General features: G+C 33.1%; 1 protein-coding gene and 1 pseudogene across 7 annotated transcripts; both read left to right on the forward strand.

The window, feature by feature from the left end:
* The first annotated feature begins 1092 nt into the window (after nt 1-1092).
* Nucleotides 1093-25742, forward strand: LOC123228405 (cyclin-T1-3-like). 7 transcript variants are annotated; one of them, XM_044653807.1, is made up of 7 exons: nt 1099-1229; nt 1354-1378; nt 17902-18039; nt 22619-22657; nt 23647-23822; nt 23939-24060; nt 24447-25742. In XM_044653807.1, the coding sequence occupies exons 1-7, from the start codon at nt 1177-1179 to the stop codon at nt 24515-24517; spliced, it is 624 nt and encodes a 207-aa protein (XP_044509742.1). In that variant the 5' UTR covers nt 1099-1176; the 3' UTR covers nt 24518-25742. The 7 variants fall into 7 exon arrangements, 5 of the variants coding, with proteins under 5 accessions (XP_044509744.1, XP_044509743.1, XP_044509742.1 ...); XM_044653809.1 differs by lacking the exon at nt 22619-22657 and adding an exon at nt 20424-20457 and having other exon boundaries at nt 1093-1378; XM_044653808.1 differs by having other exon boundaries at nt 1093-1378; nt 22619-22661.
* LOC123226802 lies at nt 24636-25742 on the forward strand (annotated as a pseudogene).
* Nucleotides 25743-26330: the final 588 nt, after the last annotated feature.

Genomic DNA, 26330 nt, shown 5'->3' on the forward strand with positions numbered 1-26330 from the left:
GAAATATTTTGATGTGTCAATAAAACCGTCAACATCTTCATCATTTTCGATTTTTATTGAGTATTTCAAATCAACCCATTTTCGTTTCATACATAGTTGGATGTTGTTCATAATCTGATCAATATGACATTTTTCACTCAACAATTAGATTAATCCCTCAAGTGTGTCTTCGTAATTTTAATTATTGTTCTATTGCCCACAATGTATTTCATTACGTTTTGATTATTTTCAATTCATTTTCCTTTGTAATGAAGTGAAATATATCATGTCATTTTAACTGATCCTATAATAAATAATATTGATAAATTATATATCAAAAAAATCACATTAAGCTATACCAATATAATCATTTTTATTTCATGAGTGGAAATTCTACATGATTTACATGGTTTTAGGGATTTTAAGTTTCATGATAAAATATCTATTTATTAAACTCTGTTTGGGTACATGTATTCCAAAATTCTTCTTGAAATCATAACTCAATATATGATAATTAATACGACAAGAATTTCATACAAATATGAATGTACCCCCAAAGTGTAAAATATAAATTTACTCTTAATACGCAAAATATCAATTTACTCCCTACTTTATATAGAACACCTAATTTTGGAAAATATCATTCAACCCCCTAATTTCAAGAAAAGTTTATGAAATATTTAATTCACAAAATTGAATTAATGGATAAATAAAATTTTAAATTAAAATTCATATAAATAGTTTGATATCACAAACCAATTTTTTTCAAATCGAACTAAAAAATATGAACTTATTTTCTTTTGAATAAATTCATAGTATTAGATATTGAGAGAAATGTTTAATCTAAATGATATGAAAAAAAACAAAATGGGTGAAGTTTTATATAGATGACAAAAAGGGTATTTTTCGGTATTTAAAAAAAAATTGTTAGACATTTTCATTTAAATACTTTGATTTCCACTTAAATATTAAAAAAAAAGACATTTTTGCTTAGGGCACATGAGTCTTGATTATTTAATTTAATTTACTGTTAAAATAAGTTTAATAAAAAATCTTACTCAGATTCCAAAACGACACCGTTTGGTCCCAAAGATTATAATCTCTGTTTCGGTCTCTTGTTTCTTGTTTCTTGTTTCTGGTCTCTTGAGCAGCGGTCGATCTCTCTCTCTCCCCTCTTGGTGAAAGAGTCCTGAAGCGATGTTCACACTCTTAAGAGATCCTCTTCTCCATCGAGGCCGCAGCCCCCATAGGAACGTTCCCCTCCTCCTCCTCCTCCTCTCTCTATCTCTTTCAACGCTTTTCTTTCTCTTTTCGCCCTTTTCCCTCAAAAAATGGCGCCCCGTAAAATTATAAACAATCCTTCTCAATTTCCAGGTGTTTCCTCTCCGAAACTCTGGATGTAAGCTCTAAATAAACTTACTCCCCTTTTATTTATTTATTTTTGTAATTTGTTTATTTGTTTCTTATATATTTTTTTTAAATACTCTTAATGATAGTATTTTTATGTGGGAAGTGTTAGTAAGCGTGATTGGGAGCTTTAAATTGAAAGTGCTAATTTTATTCATTGAAGAAAAGACGGTATAGATTTCTATTTTGAACTCTGGGAGGGAAATTAGGGCACGGGCGTGGGCGTTTTGGGGATGTGAATTTCGAGCTGAAACGGTGGCGTTTTTGGGAAATTTGGAGGATTGTGATGGCATATGTTTTTAATGCGTATTACTGAACTCGTAAGCTTGTTAATATAGGGGGAAAAGCTGTTTTGTGTTTAAGATTTGTTGGGAAATATCAATGTTGGGTTTAACGTACAGACATTTTGTCACTAGTGGCTTCTGTACTAGTTTATCTTGGGGTAGGTGTTCAAATTCTTGGTCTTTCTGTGTTTGGATCTTGGATCAGTTAACAATGTGAGAAGGGTTACAATGATTAGTTGCGTGCTGTATTTTGCTACAGAGATGTTTGTGTTACAAATCCTAATTAGTTGTTCTACCTTTCTCTTTTTTAATTACACTGTTAAAAAAATTTGCTTGGCTATATATATATATATAGAGGTGTCAACGGGTCAGGTTGGCTCCAACTCGACTCATTAGGGTAATGGGCCAGATTGGGCCAGACTGCTAAACAATAATGGGCTTTCAGGGTGGGTTAGCTTATTGAAATATAAAGGCTCAAGGCCCGACCCATATAATAACGAGCTGTAATTGGGTTGGGTCGGGGTTTAATCAGTCTGACCCGATCTATTTAATCAATATTTTAAAAAAAATTTTAATTAAAATTTTTAAACACAAATTATTTTTCAATTATTAAAACCGAGGGTAGTACCTTAAATATTTTATTTATAATCTTTCACTTGTGGTGGGAGAATACCGTGGACACATGATAAAAAAATTATAAATTGATAACATAGTATAAATAAATTAATTTACATACTGTATAAATTACAAAATATAAATAAAATATATCTATTATATAACATTTATCTACTCATCTTCTATATCCAAATTTCTGAATTCTTCAAAGACATCTTCTGTCACACGATTCTGTAATTTGAAATCAGTTTTAACCTGATTCTTCATGCATATTATCGCTTCGACCATATTTGGATGTAAATTGAATTGTCTATCATCCAACACGCATTCATCTGCACTAAAAGCGGATTCCGATGTTACAGTTGACATCGGAGGTGTTAGTAGATCTTAGGACATGACTGCAAGCACAAGAAAAGTTTTTCCCTTGTCTTTCCACCATGCCAAAACATCTAGTTTTTCAACATTATATCTTTGAACAATTTCAGGATAATGGCCAATATTGATATAATTATAAAATTGACTATAATTTGTACTTTGACTAGTAGTTTATTTACCTTTGCATTGTAGAGATTATATGCGTGACTTTTTTTAATTTGAACTATCAGAATTTACCTCTGGTATAAAACTTTGTTCAGTTTTTTAATATTTTTGTTCATAAATATTATATATATATATCAAGTAAAAAATCTTGAACATATTTAACAGAATTTACATTGCTATTAATTGACAAATTTTTATTAATAACATCAAATAAATTTTGTAATCTATTAGTTTTTGTCTTAGGATCTAAAACAGTAGCTACAGAATAAAGTAAAAGAATCATAGTTTTAAAATTTTTTTTTCATTTGCATACATATATTTTGAAAAGTATGATAAGAGTGATGAGACCTATGTTCTTTAAAAATATCACTTATTTATATCATACTATATATTATAGAACAAGTTGTTGGATAATACACCTGAACAATGATCTGTGGCTGTCGTCAATGTCTCTAACAATTTCATTAAAGTCATAGCTATTTTTCAATCTTGATCTGTAAAAAAAATATGATCTTACAAATCTTTTGATTGGGTATTGAAGTATCGTGTTATAGGAATTTTATACCCTTCACATGCTTTCAACATGAGATATGTTGAATTCTACCTAGTTTTAATATCTATTTTTAATTTTTTCCTTCTTAACCCCATTGATTTACATAATTAATGATATACTTGTATCCGTAATAGGGATGATGAAATGTATGTAATGACATGTCTAATTATTTCTAAATTTTTTTGTCAAGCTTAAGTGTTCTAGAGTGATTAAATTAATAATATGATATGCATACCTAACATGAAATAATTTTTCATTAAATGGAAGAGATAAATGATTATACATATATTTAATAACTTTATCATTATTTTTAGTATTATCAAAAATAATTGAAAAAATAGAATTATTAATTTTATATTTCTCAAAAATATTTGCTAATGCACAATAAATTGTAAGATCATCATGCAGATATTCTAAATTTAATAATTTTTTCGCATAATTGTCAATTAGAATTAATAAGATGGGCGGTTGCACAAAGATACCCTATATGTTGATTTATAATAGTCCATAAATTAGAAGTTATTGAAATAACACTATTAAAGTTAATTCTCCAATAATTTTTATTTTCATTAATTCATAATTTCTCAGTATATCTGATTTAAGAGTTAACCTAGAAATTCTTCTAAATATCGGTTGAATACTATTTTGCATCATCCATTCTAAAATTTCATCTTCTGCATAACTAAAAGGTTGATCAGAAGTAATTACGTACCTGACCGTGTAATCTCGCATCTTCATTTGATCATACGTAAAAGTCGATATTTCTCCTATATGTTCGGAACTATTCGGACCTCCTGTTGAAGTGGCATCTGGACCAACGAATTGCAATCTGGTGAATGCAATTTGTTTTTGTTCTCTAAGTTTACGTGAAATTTTTTTACAGTAATCAGTAACATGTCGACGAAAATGTCCCGTCCCTGTAACATCCCTCCCTAAAATTACTATCCACCGAAGGAGAAATGTTACAAATTAATATCCAGAGCGTCTATATTTTATTTTCTTTTAAAATATTTTAACATGAATGTATCACTAAAAGTGTTTAGAAATTATTTTCAAAAACTGAAAATCTGGAAGCAAACCAAAAGATGTATGTACTCATGTGAAAATTTATCTGAAAGCGTCTAAAAACAGGGAGTAATCATATATAACTGTACAATCATTTCAAAAAGGTCAAAAGTCGACAAGAATATGTCATTGTATGCATGTAATATAAATTAGAGATAATCTGCCCCAACCGGATCTACCTACGTTGATCGGACCATGCCTCGCAGTTACCTCGATCACTTGTACCTGTAATCATGAAAAAAAAGAAAGTGAGTGATAAGAACACTCAGTAAGGGGAAAGAATCAGGTAAACTATTTTCTTTTCTATTCTAACTCACTCTCGGGGCTCAACTTCACATCTTAACCTCTATAAAAGATTGAAGGGGTAATCTAGTTTATTATTTACTATTTGGGTCATATTTTGTCATATTTGGTGTCTATTTGATACTTTCTGGAAGTTAACTATAGAGATTTAACACTTTTTTAAGTTCGAGCTCTCTTTCTTTCTTTCACTACACTATTTCTGATTCTGAATTGAGCTATACTGCGAGCGGACCTAACTAGGGGTCTATGTCCTACTGCGGACGTGCCTGACTGCCGGCGGTGTAGTGTAAAGTGTCCCCTCATAGTTCATAGCATGCATGCGTGTTTTATATCTTGCTAATCTTGCTTCCATATAAATTTATTCATAATTCACCGGACTATATTTTTGGGACGACCTATAAATTTTGACCCTCAAATTCCTTTTCTTGTTTTTTTCTTTCTTTTCTTCTTCTTTTCTTTTTTCTCTTCTTTCTTTCCTTTCCTTTCCTTTCTTTTCTTTTCCAAAACTGTGAAATACTGTTCACAGTCCTGTTCATTTGACAGGGTAGCCTTCTGTTTTATACAATTTCACAGTCCAAATGATTTCTAATTCATACAAGCTATATATCATTGAAAAGAGGATTCAAAGAGCTTTCCAATAAGCCATAATAGCACTCATAATTCATTAGATAAGATAGTCAAAACGTGAGATGAAATCAGTGACAAAAACGGAGTCTTATGTTTATTTGGGAAAGCAGCCTTTGTGGTTCATACAATATTTAACAATTCAAATGATACTCAATTTATACAAGTTATATATCATTGAAAAGAGAATTCAGAGAGCTTTCCAACAAGCTATAATAACACTCATAATTCATTAGATAAGGTAGTCAAAACGTAAGATGAAATCAGTGACAAAAACGGACTCCTCTGTTTATTTGGTAAATCAGCCGTTGTGGTTCATATAATATTTAACAGTCCAAATGATTTCTAATTCATACAAGCTATATATCATTGGAAAGAGGATGCAAAGAGCTTTCCAACAAGATATAATAGAACTCATAATTCATCAGGTAAGGCAGCCAAAACAAGGGACGAAGTCAGTGGCAAAACTATAAATTTTACGCAACTTTTTACCATGAACAAAATCCCACACATAGACATCTCAAATGGCAAAACAACATTTCTCAACTTCAAAATCATCATTTATAACATAGATCCAAGGAACCAAAAGTCTAAAACATGTAATATATCAAGGATGATACCCCTTACCTTGTTTCAAGCCAAATCTTTGCAAGTTGGCTCCCTCCTTCTTGTTTTACTTTTTTTATCACCGAAATCACCTTAAATCAACACCAAAACATACTAATATATTCATATAACATGCATCCAATATATAGATAAACATAGGTAAAGGGAAAAGGAAAAGATCTTTTGGTTACCAAGGCTCTCAAAGTGTTTACTCTTCTTTTCCTTCCTTATCTATCTTCCAAACTCTTCCAAATCACTTACTTTCCTTCAAAAAACACAACAAAGAAAGGAAGAAACTACCTCCTCTGGAAGAGACGGGAAAATGATGGAAAAAGTGTAAAGATTGTCTTTCTTTGACTTTTCTTTCTATATATATCTATTTACATATTTTTGAATATATTAATATATATAAAGCTTTGTTTTTCTTTGTAATTGGTTTGTAACACACACACACACACACACACACACACACACACACACACATTTCAACATATAAATTTAAAGTTAGAAATGTCTCAAAGTAGGATTAAAAGACACAAATGCCCCTGAAACGTACTTGAGGGTATTACAACTCTTCTCTCCTCACAAGAATTTCGTCCTCGAAATTTATAAAAACAACTCTGGATGCTTCTTTTTCATGGTTTGCTCTATTTCCCAAGTAGTCTCCTCTATCTTCTGGTTTCTCCATAAGACTTACTAGAGGAGTCTGTCGGTTCTTTAGTTGCTTAATTCTTCTGTCAAGTATCTGAATCGGTCTTTCTTCATAACTTAAGTCTTTTGATAACTTAATATCATCTGTATTCACGATCTGAGAATGATCACCAAGATATTTCCTTAACAATGAGACATGAAATACATAATGAATTTGGTCCATACTCACTGGTAAGACCAATCTGTAAGACACTTTACTAACTCTCTCAATTATCTCATATAGACTAATAAAACTAGGAGCTAGTTTTCCTTTCTTTTCGAATCTCATCAAATGCTTGAATGGGGCAACCTTTACAAATACAAATTCACTTACATTGAATTCCAAGTCTCGACGTCGACGACTTGCATAGCTTTTCTGTCGATCCTAGGCCTGTTTTATTCTCTGCCTGATCAATTGGACATCATCAATCATTTAGTGGGTCAATTCAGGCCCAAGGGATCTGGATAGCATATCTTTTTCTCCTATCTCATCTTAGTAAAGAGGAGAACGACACCTCCTACCATATAATGTTTCATATGGGGCCATTTGGATAGTTGTCTAGTAGCTATTATTGTAAGTAAACTCTACCAAGGGCAACGTTTCTACCCATGATGCTTTATGATCCAGGCAACAAGCTCTCAACATGTCCTGCAGAATATGTAAATAGATATATATAGAAAGAAAACTCAAAGAAAGGTAATCTTTACACTTTTTTCATCATTTTTCAGTCTCTTCCAGAGAAGACAGTTTCTTCTTTTCTTTACTGTGTTTTTTGAAAGAAAGTAAGTGATTTGGAAAGGTTTGGAAGATAGATAAAGAAGGAAAAAAAGACTAAGCACTTTGGGAGTCTTGGTAACCAAAAGATCTCTTCCTTTTCCTTTTACCTATGTTTATCTATGTATTAGATGCATGTTATATGAATATATTAGTATGTTTTGGTGTTGATTTAAGATGATTTTGGTGATAAAGAAAACAAAACAAGAAGGAGGGACCCAATTTGCAAAGATTTGACTTGAAACAAGGTAAGGGGTATCATCCTTGATATGTTGCATGTTTTAGGCGTTTGGTTCCTTGGATCTATGTTATAAATGATGATTTTGAAGTTGAGAAATGTTTTGTCATTGGAGATGTCTCAAAGTAGGATTAAAAGACACAAATACCCTTGAAACGTACCTGAGGGTATTATAGTTCCATTTGTACTTGCACATATTAAACAAAAACCACAATGTTTACATACTGCTCGATGAATTAATTTTTCATCTATAGTTTCTTCTATTCTATCGAAGTGTTCCCATATCATTGACGTTTGTTTTTTTTTCCTCTGTTGCATAATGCAAACCTGTACCTGTACCACTCACCCGTTAGTGCTCCACCTATTCCATTTTGTGCATCATTGATAATATCATCAACACCGATATGATAATATACAAATAGATTGAATTCATTTGATATTAAATCCATTTGTAATATGTTGTATTGATAAAATTTAAATAAAATGAGATTAAAAATATAATAAAATAATTTAGATTGAGAGTTTGAGAAATTTGTAATTGTAATTGAAAGTGAAAATGAAAAATTGAATAGGTATTTATAGAGAAAAAATAACTTAATTAAAAAAAATAAAGCAACCACTACTGACGCCAACCGTTTTGGCTTTTGCTAGGCGAGAGCAACTTTTGCCTTCTGCCAAGTGGCAGAAGAATCTTCTGTAAAGTGGCAGAATCAACTTGCCGCAAGGTAGTAGAAGCAGATTCTGCTTCTGCCGTAAGGCAGTAGAAGCAGAAAGAAAAAAAATAAAAATTTTTATTTTTATTTTATAAACAGTGTCAGGGCGGAGCGAGTCAGCCTATAGGTCTAATATTAAAGCCTAAGCTTGGCTCGACATTTTACAGTGCTAGGCCGGGTTTTTTCATGCGTGAATTTTTTTTGTGCTTCAAGTCGAGCCTCCATTCAACCTGACCTAATTGACGTGTCTAAGCGTATGGTACTACACTCTTCGAAATACAATTAACAAAAAAGAGTCAGAATCATACAACAACTAACAAGAATATATAGACACATCAATTGGGTCGGCCAAATGGAGGTTCAATTCGAAACATGAAAAAAATTCGGGTACAACAAAACCCAGTCTAACACTGTAGAGTGTCCAACTGGACCTACGGACTGACCCAACACTGTTTATAAAATAAAAATAAAAATTTTAATTTTTTTTCTTGCTTTTGTGCAAAAGCAGAAATCTGCGTCTTCCAAATAGAAAAAGTTGATTCTGCCACTTGGCAGAAGATTCTTCTGCGAAATGGCAGAAGCAACCTGCCTTGTGGCAGAAGCCAGTGCTCCAACAACTACTAGCCAGTAGCCGTTACTTAATTTTTTTTTTAAATTTTTTAATTAATTTATTTTTCTCTATAAAAACCTATGCAATTTTTCATTTTCACTTTCAATTACAAATTTTTGAAACTCTCAATCTCAATTATTTTATTATATTTTTAATCTTATTTTATTATAATTTTATTATTACAAAATATTACAGATGAATCCAATATCAAATGAATTCAATCTATTTGAATATCATTATATTGGTGCTGATGATATTATTGATGATACACAAAATGAAATAGATGGAGTACCAACGGGTGAAAGTGGTATAGGTACAGGTTCGCATTATTCGATAGAGAGAAAGAAAACAAACGTCAATGATATGAGAGCACTTCAATAGAATAGAGGAAACAATAGACGAAAAATTAATTCGTCGAGCAGTATATAAACATTGTGGTTTTTGTTTAACATGTACAAGTGCAAATGCGACGGGACATCTTCGTTGACATGTTACTGATTACTATAAAAAAATTGCATGTGAGCTTAAAAGACAAAAACAAATTGTATTCACCAGATTGCAATCCGTTGGTCCAGATGCCACTTCAGTAGGAGGTCCAAGCAGTTCCGAACATATGAGAGAAATGTCGATTTTATGTACGATCGAATGAAATATGTGAGATTACATGACAGGTACGTAGTTGCTTCTGATCAACCTATTTGTTATGCAGAATATGGAATTTTAGAATGGATGATGCAAAATAGTATTCAACCAGCATTTAGAAGAATTCATAGGTCAACTTTTAGGTCGGATATATTGAGAAATTATGAATTAATGAAAATAAAAATTATTGGAGAATTAAGTAATTTTAATGGTGTTATTTCAATAACTTCTGATTTATGGACTGCTATAAATCAACATATAGAGTATATTTATATAACTACCATTTATATTAATTCTGATTGACAATTACGCAAAAAAATTATTAAATTTAGAATATCTGTATGATGATCTTACAATTTATCGTACATTAGCAAATATTTTTTAGGAATATAAAATTAATAATTCTATTTTTTTAATTACTTTTGATAATGCTAAAAATAACGATAAAATTATTAAATATATATATAATCATTTATCTTCTCCATTTAATGAAAAATTATTTCATGTTAGGTGTGCATGTCATATTATTAATTTAATCGCTCAAGAAGGTTTGAGCTCAGAAAAAAATATTTAAAAGTAATTAGATATGTCATTGCATACATTTCATCATCTCCATCACGGGTACAAGCATATCATCAATTATGTAGATCAATAGGGTTAAGAAGAAAAAAATTAAAAATAGATATTAAAACTAGGTGGAATTCATCATATCTCATGTTGAAAGCATGCGAAGGGTATGAAGTTCCTATAACACGATACTTCAATACCCAACCAAAAGATTCGCAAGATCTTATTTTTTTTACAGATCAAGATTGGGAAATAGTTATGACTTTAATGAACTTATTAGAGCCATTAAAGACAACCACAGATCATTGCTCAGGTGTGTATTAGCCAACAACTTGTTCTATAGCATAGGTATCATCACTCTCATCATACTTTTCAAAATATATGTATGCAAATGGAACAAAAATTTTAAAAATATTGGAGTGAAATTCCTTTACTTTGTTTTACAACTACTATTTTAGATCTTAGGGCAAAAACTAATGGATTACAAAATTTATTTGATATTATTAATGAAAATTTGTCAATTAATAGCAATGTAAATTCTGTTGAATATGTTCAAGAGTTTTTATTTGATATGTATAATATTTATGAACAAAAATATAGAAAAACTGGACAAGGTTTTGCACCAGAGGTAAGTTCTGGTAGTTCAGGTAAAAAAAAGTTACGCATATGGTCTCTGTTGCACAAAGGCGAACAAACTGCTAGTCAAAGTACAAATTATAGTCAATTTTATAATTATATCAATATTGACCATGATTTTGAAATTGTTCAAAGATATAATGTTGAAAAACTAGATGTTTTGACATGGTAGAAAGATAAAGCAGAAACTTTTCCTGTGCTTGTAGCCATGGCCGGAGCTCTACTAACACCTCCGATGTCAACTGTAGCATCGGAATCCGCTTGTAGTATAGGTGGACACATGTTGGATGATAGACAATTCAATTTACATCCAAATATGGTCGAAGCGATAATGTGTATGAAAGATTAGGTCAAAGCTGATTTCAAATTACAGAATCATATGGCAGAAGATGTCTTTAAATAATTAAGAGATTTGGATGTAGAAGATGAATAGATAAATGTTATATAGTAGATATATTTTATTTATGTTTTGTAATTTATACAGTATGTAAATTAATTTATTTGTACTATGTTATTAATTTATAATATTTTTCATCATGTAACCACGGTATTCCTTCGCCACAAGTGAGAGATTATAAATAAAATATTCGGAGTACTGTCTTCAGTTTTGATAATTTAAAAATAATTTGTGTTTAAATTTTTTTTTAAAATATAGATTAAATGGGCCAAGCCGACCTGATTAAAGTCCAGCCTGGCCCAATTAAGGCCCGATATTATATGGGCTTAGCCTTGAGCCTTTATATTTCAATGGGTCAGCCCAGCCCGAAGGCTCATTACTGTTTGGGCTTCGGGCTTGGCCCGACCCATTAACCTAATAGGCTGAGTCGGAGCCAACTTGGCCTGGCCAATTGACATCTCTACATACGCTGGTGATGCACTGAGACAGGATTGGACAATCCTTTGATTTGGAAGATAGATTTGGCAGGGATGTTACCTGGGGAATCCTCACATCATGGGACATCTGAGAGTGGTCCATTGAGTAGAAATTTTCAAGTAAAGCCAGAGGAAAGTGGGCGCTTGTTGGTATTTTTCAAGGAAAGAAATAGAAGAAAGCTCTCCATCAAGAAGAGATGGAATTGATTTGAAGGAGGAGACCTATCTATGCAAATCATATTGTACATTTTTGCAGGATTTGGGCATGAGGCTGAGAGTGTAAGTTAATGACTAAAAAAATATTTGTTTTTATTTTGTGCAATTTTTCATGGAATTCAATTAGATGCCTTTGTTATCATCATCATTACATTTGGAATGGTAACAACTGGTTGAATTTGTGTGTCTTGATTATCTAGAGTAGTATCTTTAAATCCTTTTATAAGTTCCTTCAAAGATGCTGTTGTCTGTAATTTCTTAGAAACTTTCTTGGTTTTTACTTTCTTCAGTATAGACAGCTAACCAAAAAGTTCTATATGAAACTACCTGAAATAGCATTACTAAGGTACCGAAACAATTATGCTTGTGGAATACAATAATCCCATTACTGTTAATTTGAACTTTAAACTAAGGACTGTGGAATAATACTCGATGAAATCACGTATTTCATGTGTAGCCATAGATTTTAATGAGTATAGAAATAATTTAACCCAGATAATGGCTGGTCTAATCTTGATAGGTATATTGTGCTTTATGGAAAATATCAACATCCACAAAGTACAAGGCCTAGGGTTTACATTATGGAAAATATGTCTAATTAATATTTTATATGTAGTGTTAAACTAGAAGATTAACTTGGCATTAAGTTTCCTATAATTCTAATTTCAGCAGGCTGTTTAAATCATTCTATTAACCCTACTCTACGGTAATGAGAAAAAAGATCCTTAGAAATGAACCAACAAAACCTGACTCAGTTTTCAACTCAAATTAATTAGTCCCCATTCGAATGTGATTGGGGAACCCATGATATAATGTCTGAGCCAACCAGTGTCTTATTCTTGTTTTTTAAATTTGAAATCATATGTCTCAAGCGTGTAAAGCTGTCAGTGTTATCTCTGTGAATTTCTCACAAATATAATAAGTAAATGAAATCTACAATATTTACCCCAAAAAAAAAAAGAGAAAGCTACAATGTAGCTGTACTTCTTGAGTGGGTGACCTCTTTGGCTTATTAGCTTCTTGAATGCAACTAGTTTTATGGAACACCAGTTCAGGATTTCTTAATTAGCCTGTAGGAAGCTATGCTCCAGTATATATATTATGACTATGGTTTTTGTGTGTTCTAGTGTTTGGAATTTTTTTCTGGCAACACTTGTTAGTATTAGGAATTTATTAAACAAGGGAACAGTAGTTTGGTAAAGATTATATTTGGATCAACAGTTAAACATTTTTCCCTCTAAGAACTAACAAATGACTAGATGTTGGCTCTCCGTAACATTAAGAAGGTTTTTTTTCCCCTATAAACTGTTTTCTTGAAGTACCAGAGGGATTACTTGTATAAACAATGCATGATCATTTATGAATCTATGAGAGTATCAATAGTTGACTTATATTGTTTAAATGGTTTGCATGGTAAATTCATGTCATATGTCTCGTTTGAGGCTCATGTGCCCCATGAATTGTCTTTGGCATTTAGAATGCCGTTTTTGATAGTATATACTTGTTTGAAAGATGATTTTGGATGTTATAATGCTTAAATGGGTCACTACATATTTTGGTGGCTCCATAAGTAATCTGTGTAGTATGCATCAATGGCTTCCTCGCGTGCAGAAAACAATGTGTCACTGGCTGCCTAGTGTAGCAACACCTGTTTTGTGGTTAGATAGACCACATAATCTGCACATGTTGCGACATGATAGGTTCCAACTGACCTATTTTTCAAAATACCCTCTCTGCAGACCATCATCACCATTATAATAAATGTTGTTGGCACCACCTATTTTGCTAGTGATGTTGTCTTTGTCACCATGGTTGAACTGCATCTGAAAAGAAAAGGATTCCCTTCTTGTTTTTTTATTCCCACTCTTTTTTATTTTTTCCTTTCAACCATCTCATTACATGTGTCAGATAAAAGACTAAGTGGTTTGAATTTAATTTTAAAAAATGTACTTATCACACTATTTTACTTATGCTTAAAATCTGTTTACTCTTTCCATGTGCTAGTTATTTAGATTGAAATAGATTTAAGTGGAAAAGTGTTTTAAGCGTGAATGGAACAGTGTGTACTCTTTAAATTTAAATCTGAACTATTAAATTTTTTAATTTGACACATGGCATTAGATATTGAAAGTTAATGAAGAACATGATTGAGAAAAAACAAGTAGACGATACTGATCCTGTCAGAATACTACTGGATTTTCCTAAGCTCAACTGGAACAATCTTTGAATAATTTTTAGTGCAAGTCGCTGCAGACAACGACCTACAACTGTTGTACATGTAGCAGAACAGGCCATTGGTTGCACAATTGCCCACACTTACTACATTTTATATTGCAAAGAAAGCAAGAGTGGGTATCTGGTGAGTTTTGATGACTTACAATGTGTTGATATTTAACCTTTATGGTGTGCAGTAAGTATGGGCTGTTGCACACAGAAAATTCTATACATTTTGTAGTAACCCAATAAGTATGGTCATTGCTTTCACTTGAAATTGTTTACAAGCTGTTATGATGTTGTCTAGATGGGTCCAATAAATAGTTATCAAAGCTTAGGCGATGCTTTATTTAAGGCAATGTGGCCATAGCCTTGAGTATGGTCAAGGTGACTAATGGTTCAAAAGAGATCAGTTTTAGCACTTTTTTTTATGCATTTGAAGAAGCTTTAGACATTGGAAAAGCACGCCTCATTATCATCTAGGCTATCTTTGAGTAGATTTGAGGGCTACTAACAATTTTATGCAGTCTTAGGCTTTTTTATAGGTTTTAGGCAATTGTCAGCTAGGTTTGAAGGTTGTTGGCAACTTTTTTGGCCTCCAATAAGGCTTAAGGTCGTCGTAGAGATCACCAATGTGTTATAAGGTTGTCGAGAGGTCAATGGTGAGTTCAAAGGTTGCTGTAGAGATTGTCAATGAGTTTTAATGTTATTGAGAGATTTAAGGTCATCAAATAGGTTTTTTTTGGTTTGTCGGATAGGTTGCTAGCCACTAATCCCTTATATGGGTGTTAGAGAAGTCTAGATATGATAACATGTTGATGTGATATGAGATTGTTGATGAAGTTGCCAATCAATTTTTTATTGTTGGCGTGGCAAAATAAACGTTTTAAATTTCATGGAAATGGAAATTTTTAATAGCTTTAGGTAAGAAAGTGATGCTTTCACCTTACCTTTTTCACCTAGGAAATGGGACCTCTCATCGCCATTTGGCGCTTATCGCCTTTTGACAACTATGGTTCAATAGTGTCTCAATGGGGTTTGGTAGTTAAGGTATACCTTTGCACAGACATTTATTTGAAAGGTCTTCATGTTTGTGGTGCTGTGGGCTGTGCCGTCTTTTAGTTGCACACTGTGTTGCCAATGAGCGGTTTTGCTGCATGTATTGCAAACAATTGATTTTTCTTTTTTTTGGTATGCAGTGTATCCAGTGTGTCCTATTATTTATAATTAAATTAGAAAACCATTTCTCTTTTTCTATTGTGCACTGTTAGGTTGATCTAGAGGTCAAGAATCAGTCTCAATTTTAACATATGTTTCCAAGACACTGTTAACAGGAGACTCATTCATGTATATCAATAGCCCTAATTTTAAGCACAATTTATTACTCCAATTTTGAGCCCTGAGTTTAAACAGTCCACAAGTTGCAGATCAAATGATGTGTGTACTATCATTAATTTGCAAACATGTAGAAAAACACTACATTAACATTTTATTTCATTTCTATAGTTTTTTATACTTGCACAAAGTCTTAACTTTACTGGTAAAAGTTCTATCAATATTTTGCCCCCTTAAGCTTGGAATGGAATGACTGTTGATTTGAAGGAAATTTAAAATGATTGACTGTATAGTATTTGTTGCAGTCCCCAGGTAACTATAGCAACAGCAGTAATCTTTTGTCACCGGTTCTTCATTCGTCAGTCACATTCCAAAAATGATAGAAGGGTGACTTAGGCTTTTTAAAAAAAAAAAAATCAATGGTGCCTTGTTTTTTTTACCTGATCTGAATTCTTAATTTGTTGGCATTTCTTATTGTCCAATATTATATTGTTGTAGTTTTTAATGTTGTTTTGTGTGAGTTTTTGATAATGCTTCCAAAGATGTTATCTTTGTTTAAGTTTGGAATTTTGGGAAGGAGAAGTTTAAGCCAAACAAGATTGCAAGAACAAATTATATAATACCTTCCATATGCATCTGAGCTTGGGAGACTGTTGGCAAAATTTATGATAGCATGGACAATTTTGAAAGTTGTACAAAGATGTTCTTTTCGGTGCTTTTTTTCAAGTATTTTAATTTTATCCTAAATTTCTCAAAATACTTGATAAACATGGTCAATTATTTACTTGTAATTTTATGACTACATGTGATGCATTTGTTCAGCATTGCAGGTTTTTTTTTTGTATGTAATCTAAAAGTTGTGTAGCACTATAGTGGTTAAATTTTTATGTTTTCACTTGGTTTATTTACTGTGTCATAGTGTCTCATATATGATTTGAGGTCATAAGCATGTTTTATTAACAATTGTTTTGGAGCATAATTGTACACTCAAGTCCATTTTTATTTTTTATTTTTGTGATATGGGTTTACTTAAAAGCTAGATCAACTTGATGATCTTTGTTGTTTTGTTGAGATTTTCATCTTGAACAAGTATTAACCATATTTCTTTCCGTTGACTCCATGTATGGTGGTTTTGCAAAAATATTAATGGGTATTTTTTGAGAAGAGATTTGGGCAATTGTATACATAAATTTAGCAATTTCAAGGCTTCCTTTTTTGTAAATAAATTTATCTTGTCTTTTGCCTTCTAGGTGAGTTGCTTTTGAAATGATAGGAATATAAACTGTGTTTGACGTAGACGATTGGGTTTACTACAGTAATGGTTTAAATTAAGTAATTAAAATGATTTGCTAATTTAAGATAAAATAATAGGTTAAGAAGCCTTTATTATTTTAGTCTTCTTGACCATAGTTGTTAAAAGCGTACATAAGCGAGAAGCTCCTTAAGGTAATAGGTTCACCACCTTTAGATATGCAAGACAAGCAAAAGTGAAAAAGCATAGCTTAAGTACGCTTTTATTGCAATTTAGAAGAAGTAAATAGCTCTAGAAAAGCATGCTTTTTAACCAAACCTAATAATTATTATTCTAACTGAGACAATTGAGTTTATAACTCTCTCATGCTACAAAAGCTACTACAAGTTCTTGCATCAGCAGGGTTGAGCCTGCAACAAAAAGGTCAAAATCTCTTCTTTTTTTAAGCCTAACCCCAAGTCGATGTCTAGGGATAAAGAAGTCTTAGAATACAAATCCTTTTATGAAAAAAAATGTTTTGTTGAAATGGATGAAATCGAAGGTGAAAACTTTGATGATGAGGAAGAAGATGTGACCTTCAATGATGAAAATGTAGACTTAGATTTTGATTAAAATACATGTTTGATAAAAGTTTATATAGATTGAAGAGTCATAATATTCTTTCATATGTTATTATAAATATTTATTTGTGCTTTTAAGACTTCATCTAAAATATTATGCTTTAGTATTTGAGTGATTAGTCTATTATTATTATTTTTTTAATTGCTTTTGGTCCAAAAGTAACACCTTTGCCTCCCTTTTTTCGCTTAGGCGATAGGACCTCCAATCACTTTTAGGCATTTTTTGCCCTTAACAACTATGCTATTGACACAAGGGACCAACAAAATAAAATCACAGGGACATGTCTCTCTCATATACCCTTAGTGTATCTTGTGAATGTGGAAGTGGTTGTTGCTACCTTGTCTCTTATAAACAATTGATTTTTAATATGATGAAACATTGGAGATTTAATTATGCTTGTAAGAGTGGTCAAAAGAAATATTTTGAAATAGTTCTAATTTTCAATCTGAGGCAAAATAGCGTATTGATTGAATTCAGGGTATGTTTGGATTAATCTGGATATTGACATATTCTAGGACCTAACTTCATTTATTTATCATGCAGACCGTTGCAACTGTGTGTATGTTTCTTGCTGGGAAAGTTGAAGAGACTCCCCGTCCACTTAAGGATGTTATTGTTGTTTCTTATGAGATTATATATAAAAAGGACTCCACTGCACCCCAGAGGATCGGACAACAGAAGGTGTTTTACTAAGCTGCTTTCACCAATATATTTTTTGTTTCTAGTCTGGTGTTTACTTAAGAGTAATTGCTGTCATTTGCCTCATTGTCCTTTCTCTCCTATATATCAAATTCCTTTCTGCTTCTCCTCTTGTCCCAACAGAACATAAATCTTTTCACTATGTTAATCTTGCCTTTTCAATCAAGGCTTTTGATATATAGTCACCATTAGGTTGGCATCCCTTGGTAGCCATTTGCATGTACAATGATTTTGCAGAAATATATCTCATTTTTTCAGAATTATATCACCTTCCTCGTGATCGCATATTCTTGTTGAGAATCCACTTTTTATTACCAATAGCTGTGTTGAGCTGTATTTTTGTTATATTAGGAAGGATATCAAACCGTATTAGGATAGAATATGTATTTTAGGGATTTGATTTATTTTATTTCCTTTTACAACTTCTTTGTAACTGTATATATTGTAATATTTTGTTCTCCATCAAATAAAAAAAACAATATTTGAATTCCTTCACTCTGTTTTAATTATATGGTATCAGAGCCTAGATTAGGCATTTAAATTTTTTTTTGACGTTTTCAACTCATTTTCTGGCGAATCCAAATCCTTTTTTCAACTGTTTCTCCAGTCATTGGTCCTCTGTCATTTCCTTGTGATCGTGCTTATACCAATGTGATTGGGATTATCTCGTTGTCAAATCTTCATCGTTCACAGCCCCATGTGCCTCCACGCGTTGCTCATTCTCTCGGTATCTTTCATCGTCAATCTTTTGTTTTGACGATTGTGCGATGACATCGCCTCTCTTGTTGGACTAGTAACCCTACTATCATCGAACGCCGAAATTTGTTGCACGCGTCGACCCTTTTTCTCCTTGGGTCGTGATATCTAATCTATTTTTCCAGTGCACGTGGGATTACACCATTGACATCAATCGACTTAGAAGGAGCCGACAATCATTTCTGTTGAAGGCTCACCTCCATTGGTTGCTAAACGCATTGCTAGTGACGTTGTCAGAAACCTGCTTCACTATTCACATTGCTGGACAAGTTTAGAAGTTGTCTCTCACTGTCTAGCAGACGTCTGATAAGTTTTGTTAGCCTCTGGTTGCTTTGAGTAGTTACTTTTCTTCAAAACCTTTTTCCGTTCTCTGATCTTTCCTTCTAATTTTCTTCCAGTAATTACTACGGAAAAATTAATAGGAAGCAATAATTATACCTCATGGGTTGTATCCGTTGAATTATGTGGCATGAGACAGGATCTTGAAGACCATTTCACTAAGAAAGCTAAGGATATTATAACTAATAAAACTTCCTGGACTAAGACTGATGCATTGTTATGTAGCATGCTATGAAATACCATTGATCCTCAATTCCATTCTATTTTTAAAGCTTATAGGACATGTAATGATATATGAACTCAAGCCAAACTCCTATATACCAGTGATATTTAATAGTTATACTCTGTTGTATCAATCTTGATTACTTTAAAACAACAAGGAATAAGTATGTCTGACTTTCTGGGCCGGATGACATCCTTGAAGACTTAATTCAATCTATTATTACTTGCTAGTAAAAGTGCAGTCAAAAACTTAGCCTAATGAGACAAATTTTTTATGGTTCTCACATTGACTATCATTAGTCCTGACCTTACTCATGTTTGAGATCAAATTCTTGCTAGTGGTGTTGTCCCAACCCTTGATGAAGTCTTTGCATGTTTATTCCGTCTATCTTCCCCAGGTAGTATGACTGGATCTTCTAGTACCTCTAATTTTGACTCATTTGTCCTTGTCTCTTAGAATCAATAGCCAAACTACCGTGATAGCCAGAGAAATCGGCTAAATTATAGTTATTGTAACAAGTGGGGTCACACCAAGGACAAATGTTATAAGCTTCATGGTCGTCCAGCTTGCATTACGAATATTGTTCAAACTAGTATATTTGATTCTCCTATTGACACCTTTGAAGTACAGTCTCCACCTTCTCTGACACTTACTGGTGCTGATCTTAAAGACTATCTTCAGTTCAAATAATAAAACAATCGTCATTTTTGTTGCTTCGGTTGCTCATTCAGGTAATTCGGTTGTGTGTCTTACTCACTCTTCCTCTTTCGGGCCATGGGTCCTCGATTCCGGTGTCTCTGATCATATATCTAGTAACCTTCATCTATTTTCTCAATTTACTAATTCTACTTCATTGTCTACTGTAACATTAGCGAATGGATTTATTGTTAATGCAAAGGCAGTAAATTGTGCCCACCCTCACCTTCTCTTGCCTTTGGAGTCTGTCTTTTATCTCTCTGATTGCCCATTTAATCTTATTTCTATTAGCAAACTTACTTATTCCCTAAATTGTACAATTACCTTTACTAATGACTTTGTTCTTATACAGGACCAGAGTATACGCTAGAAGATTAGCGCAGGACGTAAGTCACAAGGCCTCTACCGACTAAGTTCACCTAATTTTATAGCATGTGCACTCATTGAGTCTCCGACCCTTCTTTACAATCGTTTGGACCACCCTAGTTTATCTAAGCTACAAAAGATGGTACCTGGTTTGTCACATTTATTATTCTTTACTTGCGAGCCCTGTTAGCTTAGAAAACATACTCGTATATCATTTTCAAAGTGTGTCAATAATCGCGTTACATTGCCCTTTGAGTTAGTCCGTTCAGATATATGGGGTCCTAGTCGAGTCTTGTCTGTTTTGGGTTTTTGATATTTTGTTACATTTATTGATGATTACTCGTGTTGCATTTGGTTATTTTTAATGAAAAATAAACTGAATTATTTTTTATTTTTGAATCTTTTTTTGTGCTGAAGTTAAAACACAATTCTCCACTACTATTTGTAAATTACGTAGTGATAATACAAGTGAATACTTTTCTGCTCCATTTACTAAATTTATGGCTTCCAAGGGGATTTTATATCAGTCCTCTTATGCTCATGTTTCGCAGCAAAATGGGATTGTTGAATGTAAAAATCGGCATCTTATTGAAACTGCCTGTACCCTACTGATACATAGTCATGCACCATTCCGTTTTTCGGCCAATGTTGTTCCTACTGTTTGCTTCTTAATTAATCGAATGTCTTCTTCAGTTTTGCAGGATCAGATATCTCACTTTATTTTATATCTTGATTAGTCGCGGTTTCCTCTTCAACCTCGTGTCTTTAGCTGTACGCTTTTGTTCATGATTTATCTCTTGGACGAGACAAATCGTCTGCTCGTTCCATTAAATGTGTCTTCCTTGGATACTCGCGTCTCAGAAGGGTTATCGATATTATTCTTCTGACACACATTGCTACTACCTTTTTGTAGTGGTTACATTTTTTTAGTCTTCTTTTTATTTTTTGTCTTCTTCTCAACTAGACAACTCTCCTATCATAGAAGTTTTTCCTGTTCCCTACATTGTTCCTTTATTAGATTCACACTCTAAGCCTAAACGTTGTCTTGTCTCCTCAGAACAATCACCTCTTTCTTCCAGTGCAGACCTTACTTCTATTAGTTCTTCCACAGGTGATGGTTTTGCTTCTCCTTCAGGTGATTTAGTCCCTCCGGACCTAGTGACCTCACTTCCTGCTCCAAAATCTTGTTATTGCGGTCTCACCTCCTAATGATCAATTTCTCATTGCTATTCGTAAAGGTATGCACTCAACTCGTAATTCTCATCCCATCTATAATTTTCTTAATTATCATCGTTTATCTTCACCATACTATATTTTTGTATCCACTTTGTCCTCTGAATCCATTGCTGCTACTGTTCATGAGACATTATCTGATCCCGAATGGCAACAAGCAATGGTATATGAGATAATTGTTTTACATGCTAAAAATACTTAGGAACTAGTTCCATTGTTTCCTAGTCACTCAACGGTTGGTTGCAGGTAAATCTATGCCATTACAGTTGGTCGTGATGATCAGGTTGATAGACTGAAAGAGCGGTTGGTCGCTAAAGGATACACTCAAACATATGACATTGATTATTATGAAACTTTCTCTCTTGTAGCCAAAATGTCATTTGTTCGACTGTTTCTATGGTGGCCATTCGACAATGGCCTCTACATCTGTTGGATATCAAGAATGTATTTCTTCATGGTGAACTACAAGAAGAGATCTATATGGAGCAACCTCTTGGTTTTATTGCTCAGGGGGAGTCTGGATTAGTTTGTAAGCGCTGTCATTCTCTATATGGCTTGAAACAATGTCTCTGTGCTTGGTTTGGTCGCTTTAGTACTGTTATCTAAAAATTCGATATGTTACGAAGTGAATCTGACCATTTAATGTTCTATAGACATACTTCACAAGGACAATGTATTTATCTAGTGGTTTACGTTGATCACATTGTTATTACAGGAAGTGATTAGAAGAGTATTGAGCAATTAAAGAAGCATCTGTTTGGTCACTTTCAAACCAAAGATTTGGGTTCGCTCAGATACTTTCTTGGTATAGAAGTCACTTAGTCTAAATCTGGAATTATCATCTCTCAAAGGAAATATGCATTGGATATTCTGAAGGAAACAGGAGTGTCAGATTGCAAACCTATAAACTCTCCTATGGGCCCTAATACTAAATTCTTACCTGGACAGGGGGAGTCACTTGCAGATCCTGGGAGATATCGAAGACTGGTTGGTAAACTCAATTATCTCACCATCACATGATCAAATATTTCTTTTTCTATTAGTGTTGTGAGTCAATTTCTTTAGTCTTCATGTGACAGTCATTAGGATGCAGTTATTCGGATTTTCAGGTACATTAAGAAGGCACTTGGAAAAGGGTTGTTATACGATAATAAAATACATACTCAGATCGTTGGGTATTTAGATGTTGATTGGGCAGATTCTCCATTAGACATACATTCTACTTATGGATATTGTATATTGGTTGGAGGAAATCTAATATCATGGAAAAGTAAAAAACAAGATGTTGTCAGGTCTAGCGCAGAAACAGAATATCGTGCTATGGCTTTAGTCACTTGTGAGCTTATCTGGTTAAAACAGTTGATTCAAGAATTAAAGTTTATAAAAATATCACAGATGTTATTACTTTGTGATAATCAAGTTGCTCTTCACATTTTTTTGAACCTAGTATTTCATGAAAGAACAAAACATATAGAAATTGATTGTCATTTTGTTCGAAAAAAGATTCTGTCAGATTGTATCTCCACAAGTTATGTTAGTTCAAATGATCAGTTAGCTGACATACTTACTAAATCTCTTCAAGATTTTCGAATTAGTTTCATTTGTAACAAACTTAGTGTGTATGATTTATATGCTCCAATTTAGGGAAGAGTGTTGAGCTGTATTTTTGTTATATTAGGAAGGATATTAAGCTGAATTAGGATAGAATATGTATTTTAAGGATTTGATTTATTTTGTTTCCTTTTACAACTTCTTTGTGACTGTATGTATTGTAATATTTTGTTTTCTATCAAATAAGAAAAACAATATTTGAATTCCTCCACTCTGATTTAATTATAAGCTGTATCATTGGTAAATCATCTCCCTGTTACCTTTTGTTTCTATATTTAGTTTGATTTCTTGGTTGTCTTTCTACTTAGTTTCATGTGTAGTTACAACTCTGGTAGCATATTCATTCATTCACAGTTAACTTGCAGGAGTTATATGAGCAACAAAAAGAACTTGTTTTACTTGGTGAGAGAGTTGTACTTGCCACTCTGGGCTTTGACCTCAATGTTCATCATCCATATAAGCCCCTTGTTGAAGCTATAAAGAAATTCAAGGTTGCACAAAATGCTCTTGCTCAAGTTGGGTGGAACTTTGTAAATGATGGGTATGCTTAATAAGCTGTTTTTCTTAGTTTTACTATTTAGCTTCCTTCTGTTTCTCTTGTTCACACACTGGAAAGCGGCATGCGGGCTGAGGACCTCACTCTGCCTGCAATTTAAGCCTCATCATATTGCGGGCAGGTGTCATTTTCCTTACTGCCAAGTTCCTCAAAGTGAAGCTTCCATCTGATGGCAAGAAGGTCTGGTGGCAAGAATTTGATGTCACCCCACGCCAATTGGAGGGTTGGTTTCCTCCCCGATTTTCTATAGTAAATATTAATGGACTCAATGGGGCAGACTGTAAACAGCTCCAAGGCACTAATGCTGCTCATAGTTGTTCGCTTGCAGAATTTGACCCATGAGGTTTTGTTGGAAGTTTATCCCAGTCATGTTTGTAGCTATCCTCTATCCATACCTTGTCAAAATTTTAGGGATGAGATTATGTCAGTTTGTGAAATAGACTTTGATAATATATTAAATACAGTTGTCTGCTTAGTCAAAAATTTAGCAGCCATCGCTTTATATGCCAAATGGTGTGCCATGGATGCTTACTGTTATGTCTAGGCTGTCCTTTTGTGTCCTTAACTTCATGCCAGCTTGAATAATTTCTGAATTATCGCAATTTGCAGAGGTTAGCATTCAAATGCTGGAACTGTATGAGCAAAACAGAGCGCCCCAATCTCAGGGTAGTGAAGTTTAAGGAAGTGCTGGTTCAGGGTGAACTTATCGCCCCCCAAAAACTCCAGCACTAAGTGAGGAACAGGCTTCAAAGCAACTGTCATCCTGTCTAGCAAGTGAACACCGACATCTTGAAAACCATGGAGCTGCACCAAGAACATCTCAGGGTAACCGAAATAATGATGATGGAAGTGGAGAGATAGGTAGTGTTATTACTGACCATAAAGTGGATACAGAGACTACAAGATAATGATCATCCTGAGGAACTGTCCCACAAGGACAACACAGAAGAAGTTCAAAACAAATCTAAATCTGGGATTGAGTGGATAGGTGAAGAACAAGGAATGACTGGTGGAAGGAATGAGTGGATTCTTGGGAAGGTCCTGTGAGCCAGTCACCCAGGGAAGTTATTAAGATGATTGACAAAGATAAGGTGACAGCAGCACTAGAGAAAAGAAAAAAGTCTTGAGGTGAAACGAGGAAAAAGGATTGTATGGATGAGGATGATCTTATCGGGAGGGAGCTGGAAGACGGTGTTGAATTGGCAGTTGAGGATGAGAAAATCAAGTGGGAGCGCAGGCAAAGCTGGTCAAAATCACATGAGAATTCAGATCATGGTAAGAGACCTGTGGAAACTGGAGATGACAACAATTTTGGCACCAAAGGACAGTCATCAAGGGGATCCACCGAGAATGCTGAAGCAGGGGAAATGGTTGATGATGCTTCCCTTACGTTGAACAGTCGAAAGAGAAAAGTTGGGAGTCCAGTGAAAAGGCAATTGGAAGGAAAGAAGCGACATGAGTACATGTCGAGTTACAACCACTATAATGTAGAAGACGGACACAAGACGAGCCGCACTAATTATGCAGATAGAGAATACAGAAGGCATCCGCAAGAGAGTCATTTGTGAGGTAAGAAGAAAAAAAATTGATTTGGAATCGGCTTTAACACAGTCATTATATTCTTTTGTCAATGATGACTGACCATTACTGTGATCTATATGTTTGAAAGCCTGCCATTAATGAACTGGTCAGTCTGATCTTTGGACACTGAAACTTTTGCCGATTATATTACAGTTTGATTTCGGGGTTGCCTCTAAAACATGTTGAGAAAATGAAAGAGCCTTGAGAAAGAAAGACTCTACTCTGGGTAATATGTCTCTACTCTTGAAATGTATGTGTTGAGAGCTTATGGGAAATGCTCCTAAATGGGCTAATAATCAGTTTGGAAAGTGGTTGATTGATGGATTTATGGTTTTCTTGGTGTACGAATGGATGAGTGATAATAGATATAAATAAATTGATAGATAATAATATAATTGAATAATTTTAAATTAAATATAAAATAAATAATTATATTATTCAAATATATATAATACGTCAATTTATTTATATCTATTAATATACTGTTTATATATATAATATTACTTATAATAATTATTTTAAAAAATATTATTATATGTATTAACAATGATAATAAACATGAGTATAATTGTTAATGTGTTATCGTTTGTTTGTCGATGATAATATATCATAATGTGATTAGATAATTTGAATAAAATTATGTGTATAAATAAATTTTATTAACTTATCAACACAAATTGAGGTGACAGATTACGATTGAGTGATGTGATTATTTATTTTTTTCACTTCAAAATCACTAAATTAGATGTTACTATATAAGATTGTATAAATAAGTTTGCACATGTTGCATTACGTAGATGATTTTGATTTAGTAATAAAATAACATTAAAGAGTAATATTACTTGTATAAACATATTTTACCAATTTATCTATATAATATGATATAAAAGTATGTGATTAGGTGATTTAGAA

This window comes from Mangifera indica, chromosome 10 (genome assembly GCF_011075055.1).
Source record: "Mangifera indica cultivar Alphonso chromosome 10, CATAS_Mindica_2.1, whole genome shotgun sequence".
In the NCBI taxonomy this organism is placed as follows: Eukaryota; Viridiplantae; Streptophyta; class Magnoliopsida; order Sapindales; family Anacardiaceae; genus Mangifera; species Mangifera indica.